This window comes from Buceros rhinoceros, unplaced genomic scaffold (genome assembly GCF_000710305.1).
Source record: "Buceros rhinoceros silvestris isolate BGI_N320 unplaced genomic scaffold, ASM71030v1 scaffold5395, whole genome shotgun sequence".
Classification (NCBI taxonomy): Eukaryota; Metazoa; Chordata; class Aves; order Bucerotiformes; family Bucerotidae; genus Buceros; species Buceros rhinoceros.
The window spans coordinates 28,098-38,693 of NW_010412178.1; the positions used below are offsets into that span (position 1 = coordinate 28,098).

The 10,596-nt window shown below is 51.7% G+C and overlaps 1 protein-coding gene across 1 annotated transcript in view; it reads left to right on the forward strand.

Annotated features, from left to right (window-relative positions):
• Nucleotides 1-10,596, forward strand: part of LOC104493572 (E3 ubiquitin-protein ligase RNF213-like) — a gene marked incomplete at its 3' end in the record, with an annotated part of 44,910 nt that overhangs the window by 26,924 nt on the left and 7,390 nt on the right. Inside the window, exons 31-48 of the mRNA XM_010136282.1 lie at nucleotides 241-290; nucleotides 814-929; nucleotides 1,144-1,269; nucleotides 1,813-1,877; nucleotides 2,316-2,460; nucleotides 2,875-3,016; nucleotides 3,644-3,817; nucleotides 4,175-4,308; nucleotides 4,579-4,736; nucleotides 4,994-5,197; nucleotides 6,008-6,201; nucleotides 6,740-6,860; nucleotides 7,201-7,301; nucleotides 7,765-7,938; nucleotides 8,626-8,798; nucleotides 8,882-8,978; nucleotides 9,065-9,179; nucleotides 9,394-9,577. Of these exons, the coding sequence (XP_010134584.1) occupies nucleotides 241-290; nucleotides 814-929; nucleotides 1,144-1,269; nucleotides 1,813-1,877; nucleotides 2,316-2,460; nucleotides 2,875-3,016; nucleotides 3,644-3,817; nucleotides 4,175-4,308; nucleotides 4,579-4,736; nucleotides 4,994-5,197; nucleotides 6,008-6,201; nucleotides 6,740-6,860; nucleotides 7,201-7,301; nucleotides 7,765-7,938; nucleotides 8,626-8,798; nucleotides 8,882-8,978; nucleotides 9,065-9,179; nucleotides 9,394-9,577 (2,473 nt within the window). The remainder of the gene's footprint in view (nucleotides 1-240; nucleotides 291-813; nucleotides 930-1,143; nucleotides 1,270-1,812; nucleotides 1,878-2,315; nucleotides 2,461-2,874; nucleotides 3,017-3,643; nucleotides 3,818-4,174; nucleotides 4,309-4,578; nucleotides 4,737-4,993; nucleotides 5,198-6,007; nucleotides 6,202-6,739; nucleotides 6,861-7,200; nucleotides 7,302-7,764; nucleotides 7,939-8,625; nucleotides 8,799-8,881; nucleotides 8,979-9,064; nucleotides 9,180-9,393; nucleotides 9,578-10,596) is intronic.

Here is a 10,596-nt window from a genome sequence, read left to right on the forward strand (position 1 = left end):
TCAATCTCCCAGACACCATCCACTGCCTCTTCCTAAGCCAGTTTGACACTGAACATGCTTTTCGACATGAACTCAGGTGGGCAACGTTCCCTTCCGTTAACCTTGTGGGTGATTTCCACTTCTGAGAGGGCTTCGGGGTGGGGTGGGGTGAGGCTGTCCCAGGAGAAGGCGTTAAAGAGACCTCTTCACTGTAGGAATTTCTTCAGCGAGCCCCTGGGAATGAGGCTCCTCCTTGTGCAGTTCCACTTCGATGAGCCGCAGAGCAGCAAACGGCTCCTGGCCTGTGCCAAGTAAGCAGCCTCCTTCATTCCCACCTCTTTCTCCTTTTTCCTCTGTCCTCCATTCTTTGTCATCCTTTGTCCTTGGTCATCCTTCTTCCTCCCTCCTTCCTCCTCCTCATTCCTCCTCCTTTCTTCTTCCTTCTTTCTTCCTCCATTTTTGTCCTTCCTTTCTTCCTCCATCTTCCTCCTTCCTCCTCCTCATTCCTCCTCCCTGTACTTCTCAGAAACCTCTGCTGCCTTTTGGCCTTTCCTGCCAGTGCAAGACTCAAACTGGCTCATACTCAGGACTCTGTTGTCTCATTTGTCCCTGTGGTTGTAGCAGGTTGTACCAACAATGGCCAGAAGTAATGTCTTCTTGGTCTTCTTTGGGTGGCATCCACCCAAGAAAGCAGCCTCAGATGGCCACAGCCTTTGGAAAGGGAGATTTACCCCCGGGAGGGCTCCCAGAGGGAGGAGATGCAGCTGTTGCTTGGAGAGGTTGGCCAAACAAGTCTGGTATACACCAGCTCTGACCTTCTGGTGGTGCTTGCAGGTACTGCATCACGGACGAGCGAAGGAGGTCGGCCAGCCCTCATCTGTTGCACGTTGTGCTGATCACTAAGGTCCCGCGGGTCCTGGGAGGGTGCAGCTACCTGGCTTTTGACAGCGGTGAGGTTACACTCGCTCCTTGGGGTCAGCAAAAGGGTGGGAGGGGAGTATGAAGATGTGTGGAGAAGACATGTGAAGTGGTGGATCATCTGTCTCTCACCGTCTTCCTGCCCTGGTTGGCTGGTAAATCTGAGCAGCCAAGCTCACGGTTTTTCCAGAATGCTGGTGCACCAGAAGAGAGCAGGTGGACTGATCTGTCCTCTTGCCTCTCCAGGCGAGTGGAAGTCCATCCACTTGGATGACCTGGTGCCCCCCGAGAGCTTTAAGGCCAATCTCGGCCAGCTTTCCAAAATGACCATCGCTGAGATTTTCATGAGCAGCTCCCAGTGTGTCCCAGCAGGTAAGAAGTCTCTCACCAGAAACCCACCATCTCCTCTCTGCTGCCCCTTCCTGAAACCCACTGCCCCACCCTCTGATGTCCCGTCTGTGGATAAAAGTGCACCTGGATCGAGCAGGTCCCAAGCCATGGGACCCAGGAGCACTTGCTGCTTCTGAAGTCATCATAGCAATGCAGCCTTCGCCTCCTGATGGGTCAGCAGTGATGGTGGAGCATTGGTTAATGATGGCAAACTGGTGGTGCCGCTGGAGGCTCCCATACGGAGTCCACATGTGCTTGTTTACGTCCCTTCTATGACGAGATGGTTGGGCAAACAGGGCAGAAATGGTTTGGTCCATCATTACAAGCCAACTCTGGGTGGCTCCTTGAATCCATATTCATGCTTAGGGGTGTCCAGCCAATTGCTCCCCCAGCCTGAGGGACTTGTGTCATCAAGAAGCTGATACCAAGCAGCTGAGTGGCTTTCATTCCAGCGCTGCATTATTTTGCCCTGTCAACTGTCACCTCCTTGACAGTTTCGAGTCGTGCGGTTGATTGTGATTTCAGGTTCTCCAAAGGATTCTGCTGCCCTGGGAAGCTTCAGCAAGTCAGATCTTTACCCAGAGGAAAATGTATGATTTTTTTCTATTTCCTCCTCATTTTCAGTGGGTGTTTCCGCATTTGGGGACCAATGGCCATTTGGGGATCTGCTTTCGAAGGTCCTTCCTTGGGCTGGTACCTTGTGGCAGGACAGAATAGCTGCATGTCTTGCTGGGTGCCATTGGGAGGTTGAAGTAGGGTGGTGGTCTCCCAGCCTGGCTGTGAGCACCCATCCCAACACCAGGAGCCCTTTGTCACCATCAACAAAGCTGTGTCCCTTAGCAGGGACATCAGGAGCCCTCCACACCCCGGGGACTGACTTCACCAGGGTTTGTTGGGATGGGTGCAGACCTTGAAGTCCACTGTGCTAGGTTCTGGAGAAGATGATGACCCAGGACGGGTGTCCCCAGGCAAGTGAGAGCAAAGTAGTATCTATCAACCACCTGACCTCCAGTCTTTTCCAGCCACAGTTCCTCAACGTGGACACGATAATCAAAGGGAGCATCCAGAAGGCTGTGATCCAGCTGGAGGACAAGAAGGACAACAGCCAGCGTCCCACAGAGAGAATCAAGATCCTTCACAACCTGCTTTTCCATGCTGAGATCTGTGGTACATGTGAGTAGAGAGAACTAGAAGTGGCTCCTTCTTGCAAGCAGTGTGGCTGGAAGAAGACCACAGCCAGGTTCAGAGGCAGTTCTGGTGTCTCTCAAAGCCATCGTGGGTGGAGAACACCCAAGAGACAGAGGGCGAGGTTGCCTGGGGCCTCCTCCGCCTCCCTACACAGTCCCTCCTGTGCGTGATCGGTATCTGTACTAAACCACAGCGCTTTGCTGCAGGGGTAGGTGATCCCAGACGGTGTCACTTGACCATGGAAGTTGATTTCTCCATAGGTTTGGTGAAAAGATACTGGATGGAGTGATTTTTGAGTCAAAAACTGTGGCAACCAAAAGTCCTCACAGGTTTTTGATGGCATCTCCTGCTTGGAGCTGAGCACCAGGAGGGTTTTAACCGGTGCTGTTTTGTTATTAGTTTCCAGGCGCTTTATGACCACCCTGAAGAAGAGAATTTGTTCCCTCCTACACGAACGAGAGAAACTGATCCAAGAGCCAAGGGGATGGATTTTCCGCAGGGCTCTGTCTACCAAATTCATCCTGGAGGACACCTCGTTCAGGTAGTACTGACCATGGGCAACCTTCCTCATGTCAAGTCATTTTGTCCCCAAAACTCTGTGTGAAGGATGAGACACCGCTGCTTAAAGACCAAGACGTGATAACCAAGAGGTGTTTCCACACGTGGTTTATTTTACAAGGTCGGGGCTTGCCGAAAGGTCGTAGTCTCAAAAGCAAAGAAGATGACTTAAGAGCACTTGATCTTGAGGAAGCTTCTTTTGGAAGGCCTCTTCTGGAAACAAATAACGCTGGTCGACCCTGAGCTAGACGGGGGTGGTTCATGTCATTGAATCATTGAATCTTGGAGTGGTTTGTGTTGGAAGGGGCCTTAAAGACCACCTAGTCCAACCCCCTGCCATGGGCAGGGACACCTTTCACTAGAACAGATTGCTCAGAGCCCCATCCAAACTGGCCTCAAACACTTCCAGGGATGGGGCATCCACAGCCTCTCTGGACATCCTGGTCCAGTGTCTCACTGTGTCACGCCTGGATGCCCACATCTGGCATCTTCAGAAGTGGTTGGGGTTATTTTGTTTGACTTGTGCATCTTCAAGGCCGATGCTTGGGCAGAGGAGGGTTTGTTTCCTGGTGTGAAGCGATGTGCAAAGTGGTGTTGTCTCCTTTCACAGGCAAGCACTCTGGATGCACCTAGAAGACCTTGTGGCCAGTATCTTTGCCCAAATTCTTGCTGTGGTGGATGCCAACAACAACCTGAATCACATCTCTGGAGGTTCTCCACTCGCAGAACTGTGGCTCCAGATGTTCCAAGAAGAAACATTCCTAAGAATTAAATACACCAGCAAGTAAGAGGCGGGGTGTAAACACGCAGCAGGGTGGTTTTCCTGAGGAGAGTAAACACTGGTGTTTGCAGTGAACCAGCAGCTCCTGCTTCAGGGACAGATGTTTGCAGCCCAGCCATGGGAGGTCTTGGGTGTCAAGCCACTGGCACCAAAACTTCCCAGTTGTTTTAGGATGTTGGCAAAATTGGTTCCTTCCCTTGCCCAGTTTTCCCTGACTTTTCCAGCAAACCTCCCTCTAGGGTTCTGAGCTCTTTTAAAGAGAACAGGCACCAGTGGGAGTCGGGAACTTCTCGAGGTGGCCCATCTCTGGACACCTGGGGGCTGTTGCAAAATTTAATGCTTCTTTCTTTTGAATTCAAGGGTGGAAGAAGCTAAGTTTTCCGTGTTATCAATGAGCGAAGACCCCAACGTCTCCCTCTCCTGCCAGTTCCCGTTCAGTTGGGTTTTGAAAGCCTTCCTGGATGACATATGGGAGAAGGTCTATTGTATGAAAGGTAACATCAGCCATTCCAGGGAGAACTTTAACCCATCAAAGATGCCTCAAATCCATGTCCTTAATAGGAGGAACCATGGGGGTTTTGTTCCTCGCTCAAATGACCCACGACTGCGTTGTGCATCTCTTCTGTGTGGTATCTCCTCCTCCAGTGGAGGCATTGTTCCTCCTCACCCGTGGCCTCGCACTCAGCCACGCATGTGCCTCAGTCTTAACGGGGAGCTCCCATTTTCTGCTAAGAGGCTGTAAGTCTCTTCCCTGTCCCTTCTAGATCAGCCTGATAAGCCAACGGAGGAAGTGGCCAGATTCTACGAAACCTTCAACAAGAGCAACTTGATGCCAGATGGCAGCAATCCAGACATGCTGCGCTATTACGCCAATGACTTCCTCAGGATGGCTTTTCCCGGACAAGATCCCACCATCTACAAGGTGAGTGGGTTTGAGTAGAGAACCGCCTCCATCAGGTGTAGGCCCTTGTCCTACCCTTCCTGACCACATCTGTTTTGAGAAGTCCTCCTGTGTGCTGCTCTGTGGCTACTCCTCAACTGTTACGACCATTCAGCCTTGATTCCACCTCGAGAACTATTTTTGATGAGGAAATGTCCTGTGGGACACAACAGCAATGCTGAGCATCCCACCTTGGCTGTTTGCTCTGAGCGAATTGACGCCTTTTGTTTCACCTGCAGCTTCTCTCCAAAGTTTTCCTGGCCAGCGCAGAACAGCTCTGCTCCTCCGTGGGCAGGGGGCAGATGGGCTTCTCCCCAGTTTGGCTTCACATGGAGTATTTCTACCTCCGAGATGATTATCATCTCTTTGTTGACATAGTGAAAAGCAACAGCTCTGTCATCAGCGACCTGCAGGCCATGTACGAGAAGAACCCTCCAGAAATGGTGAGCAAAGAGCTGGCTTTGTCCTCTGACCCTTCTCCTGCGGCTTTTGAGTGTGATGGTCTTCACAACTTCCATCGTTTAATTACAGACTGTAATTAGTGAGACATCCTTGTGTTTGTGTCACTCCGGGGACCACACTGAAGTCCCCTTAGACACTTTGACCCTAGAGGTGGGTGAGATTTGTGGCATCGTGCTTCAGTGGTGAGCTCCAGCCCCTTTGCTCGCCAGGTCGGCGTGGAGATGTCTGTGTCCCTCCTGAGACACATATTGCTTAGAGCAGCCAGTTCAGGTCTTTAGAGGGCTCTCCATGCTGACTCAAAGATCCTTCATTCTCCAAGGTGCAGTAAAGCTCATTAAAACCCTTCCTGGTTTACAGATGCCAGAACTTCACCCCTAAAAGTCCATTTGTTTCTAACTTGGCCCCGTCAACCACTCCAAAAGCTAAAACAGCTTCTAGTCAGAGAATCATGGAGTGGTTTGGGTGGGAAGGGACCTTGCAAGCTCATCCAGTCCAACACCCCTGCAGTGAGCAGGGACATCTGCAACTAGAGCAGGTTGCTTAGAGCAAAGGTCCAACCTCACCTGGAATGTTCCCAGGGATGGGGCTCCTGCCACCTCTCTGGGCAACCTGGGCCAGTGTCTGACCACCCTCAGTGTCAAAAATTTCTTCCTTCTCTCTAGTCTGAATCTCCCTCTTTTAGTTTTAAGCCATCACCCCTTGTCCAGTCACAGCATGTCCCTTCCCTCTGCATGACCCACCAGCAGGGTGAGATCTTTACCTGGACTTTTTTTCTCCCTCTCTCATTTCAGTTTGTCACTCTTGATGCCTTGAACATCCTCCTGGAGAAAGTGCAGCCCACCGAGAAGGGGCTCTTGCCCTTTGACGCCTGCATTGCGTGGCTCAAAAGCGTTAAGTCCATCAAGCCCTGGGTGGAGTGGATCAGTCGGGACAACTACCAGCTTCAGTTGTACCAGAAGAAGAAGGAACTCCTGGACACCGTCTTGTAAGTTCAGTCACTCTCTGTTGACAGTAGCGTAAGCAAGTGTCTTGCTATCTGAAGGTCAGGTGAACCAAAGCCACCCTCCCCTCGGGGAGCCAGAGCCACAAGTCCTCCAACTGTCCACCCCGTCCTCATTATCACAGACAGGGTGGCAAAGTGGTGGATTTTCACCCTGATTGATTTGCTGAGTTCTGCTGGAACTTGCTTAGTTCTGGTGGAATTTGCATGCTTGATGGTGCCAAAATGCTTTCTGGAGTGGGACAAGGAGATCTCTCCAGAAACAACGCCCAGAAAAGGGCTGGAGGTTTTGGTTTGGTTGAAACGAGCAGCATAGACAGGACCATGCTGTATCTTTCTCACTCTAATGCTGGCTGAGAAGGTCTTGGGTTATAGAATCATGGAATGTTTTGGGTTGGAAGGGACCTTTAAAGGTCATTTGTCCTCAAGTGACCCCATGCTACCTGGGATGAATCACAGAAACACCAGTGGGATGGGACCTCAGCAGCTTGGGGGTCCAGCCCTGGGGGTGTGTGTTTTACAGACACCGCTGGACCTGCACCAACATTGTCTACATGTTGATTGACAACCTGCTGCACAACGAGACGCAAATAGAGGAGAAACTCCTGAGGCTGGTGGTGAAGCAGTTCATCTTCCTCTGGAATGTAGGTGCTTCTTGGGGTGGCTCATGGCTGTGGAGCTTGGGAGGGCTCTTCGCTTCCAGGAGACCTCTGGCCAAAGCTCTAGGGCGATGGCAAAAGGCTGCAAACACCATCCCAGAGACAAATGCTCTTTGGATTCGCAATCCAAACTGAGGATTCAGAATCAAGGGAGGCGTCAGTGAGAGCTGAAAGGGTTGATCCAGGTTGCTTTACCCTCAGGGGTGCACACAGAGAATCTGCTGGATTCTGCTGTCCCTGCAGCACTGACATCCTGTAACGTTTGTACTCCAGGTACCAGAGAGATGTTTCTGCTGAACTTGCACCCTGTGTTTGTCTTTTGCAGCGCCTCTATGCAGCCCCACGATTTGAGCAAGAGAAGATTTTTGATTTGGTGACAAAAGTGCTGAAGAAATGCAACGAGAATGCTGATGTTGTGTACCTGGTGTAAGTCTGAGCTGAAAAAAAAGTTGACTTTGAGAGTCTTCTTTGTTGGCACAATGTTTGTAAAGTGGGGAGGAAACACATCAGCACTAGCGGTGAACCTCTTCGTGCCAAAGGGAGGCCACACTGCTGAAGCCAAGGGGTGGGAGCCTGTCTTGGAGGTGATGGACCATCTCTGGAGGAGCTTCTCTTAGGTGTGGTGCTGGAGAAACCAGCTCCCCTGAGCACCCAGGCTCTCCATCTCCTTCACCCAGCCATTCTCACCATGCGCCATTGCCTCTCCAAGACGGGATGGTCCTCAGGCAGCTTAGAAGCCCCGGTTCTCTCCTCACCAGTGAGGCTGGGCAAAACCACCCATCCATCTTCATCCCCACCCAGGGCATATGTTAGGCAGGAGCCCACTTGTGCTTCTCCTCAAGTCTGGCAGTGGCGCTGAGCTGGGTCTTCTTTCGGTGGTGTCCCTCAGGAAGGGTGTGAAGGAATGCAAGAGCTGCCTGCAGGAGATCACCGACCCAGCGCAGCTGCCCTGCGGCCACATCTTCTGCACTCAGTGCATCCTGGAGTGGACGAACAAGCAGTGCAAGATCTGCAAGGAGGAATTCCCAGAGGATTACACACCCACTGCTTCGGAGGCCACAAGGTATCTGGGCACTGGCCCCAACCTGCCTGTCTTGAGTGTCTTTGTGTTGAATATTGGGGTAGAATCATTGAATGGTTGGGAAGGGGCCTTAAAGACCATCTAGTTCCAATCCTGTACCATGGGCAGGGACCCCTCCCACTAGACCAGGTTGCTGAGAGCCCTGTCCAACCTGGCATTGAACACTTCCAGGGATGGGGCATCTACAGCCTCTCTGGGCAACTTGTCCTAGTGTCTCACCACCCTCCCAGTGAGGAATTTCTTCCCAGTATCTCATCTAAATCTCCCCTCTTCCAGTTTAAAGCCATTACCCTCGTCCTGTCACCACACTCCCTGATAAAGGTCCCTCCCCATCTTTCATGTACTGAAAGGCCACACTAAGGTCTCCCCGGAGCCTTCTCTTCTCCAGGCTGGACAATCCCAACTCTCTCAACCTGTCCTCATAGGGGAGGTGCTCCAGCCTCCCAATCATCTTTGTGGCCTCCTCTGGCCCTGCTCCAACAGGTCCATGTCTTTCTTACTCTGGGGGCCCTGGAGGGACCCCTCCAGGAAGGGCCTCATAAGTGATGCTGGTGTCTGAGGAAACAGCCATCTCGTCTCCCTGGTTTGGGTCTCGGGCTCTGCAGAGGGACATTGTTTCTCTCCTTGGTGAAGGTTGATCTGAAATCTTGGTTTTCTTCTTCCCTCCAGGGAAGCTGTGGCCTGTCACAACAAATTCAGGAGGAAATGCAATTCCTTCTTCATTGAGTTCCTCACCAAGTACTTTCTGGGAGAGCAAGAGGCACCATCTGCTGAAATCATTCAGCGACTGATACAGTTTGTGGCCTGCAGACCCAGCCCTGAGCATCCGTCAGGGAAAAGGGGTAAAAGAGCTTGATCCCACCTCACCCGGGTCAGACCTCGTGCTCTTGGAGGTCAAATAACGGGTGTTGACTTTCTCTCCTAGTGTACAAGCCGAAGAGAGAGTTGTCGCCCTTTGAAGAGTGCATGGACACCAGTCCCACCGTCCAGTCCTCCCTCCTGAAGCTGATGCTGCGCTGCGGGTCAGCCCTGAAGTAGCTCCCAAACCCTGTTGCTGAACCCCCTTGGCAACGTGGGTGCTGACGCTCTGTGGCCTCTTCTGCCCCAGGTTCAACAACGTCAAGGTTCACCTGGAAGAATACCTGTCCCAGATGGAGGAGAAGATAAAGTCCAGCCAAAGCAACATGGACCACTTCTACTTCATGGTGGTGCACTGTCTGGAGGTGAGGGCCCACTGGGATGCGTTGGGAACCCCAACAAACTCTATCACTTGGAGCCACCACCCCAGCTAAAACCTACAAAGCACCTTAATTACTGCCATCCACACCATCTTGTGGATGAGGGACCAAAAGAGGAGAAGGCACAAGGGAGGAGGAGGAGCTGCTCAGTTATCACCTTCCTTTGGGCTCTTACAGCTTGTCTCTCCCTCCCGAACAGGATTTCATGTATCCTTCTTCGGAAGAAGACGTCAGCCAGCTCGCTGAGGCCTGCCTCTCTACCGCGGACCTCTCTGCTCTCTGCCAGTCTGACATCTCCAGAATTGACACCCTCCAGTTCATCGCCCAGCTCCGCCTCTCCATCAGCCACGTGGCCACCGTGCTTGGCAGACAGATGCTTTCCGGTGAGTTCTATCGCTTCGCGTTGCACAAAAATTGTCCACGTTTCAAACGAGCCCCCAAAAAGGTCTAACCTTGGAGGTCCTCGCTGGAAAAATGACTCGTTTTATGACTACCAAAGTTGTTTTGGACAAACTTTCCAGCTCTTTGGTCCCTGGACTCAGGTTCTCCAAGCTGAGGTGAAGGGAGTGGGGAAGTGGAGGTCGGGTAAAGAATCACAGTCAAAGTTATGAGGAAAAAGGTGGTTTTAATATGAATTTGTAAAAGCGCAACTTCGTCAACGGAGTTCGATGGGCAGCTTCACTTGGTCCCTTATGGTGTGGATGGAACGTCCAAAGGTTGGAATTCACTCTTGAGATCTCCCTAACAGGAGGTTGGAGCAAGGCGAGGGTCAGCTCTTCCCAGGAACAATCGACAGGACGAGAGGAACCGGCCTCCGGTTGTCCCACGGGAGGTTGAGGTTGTTCCTGAGGAGCCACTTCTGTCCCGTTGGGGTTGTCCCAGCCTGGCCCAGGCTGCCCAGGGCAGTGGTGGAGTCCCCATCCCTGGAGGGGTTTCCCAGACATGTTGAGGTGGTGCTGAGGGACAGGTGGGGGAACGGTTGGACTCAAGGAACTTAACAGTCTTTTCCAACCCACACGATTCTGAGATTGGGTGACTCGGTTTGCCGTGATTTAAACGGGGATCAGAAGAAATGGTTTCTATGGAGATAGGGGAGATCGAGTCAGGATTGGATGAGTCTGGTGTAACTTTGGAATAGCAGCAATTTGAGGTTCATTAATGCGATCATAACAAATCACAGTATTAGATGACGTGATTATCTCCTCACAATTAGTCAATAATCAACGATTTGCTTTAATTGAACACAGCCATTGAGTTAAAGATTCAGCGAGGTCCCTAAATTGAAGTGCGCATGCACAGGCACAGAGTTTAAGATGTTTCTCTCTCTGCAGATTACAGTAGATCGTGGTGCCAGCCATCTCTGAACGTTGCGAGAGCGAATTCCGGTGAATCCTTCGCCATA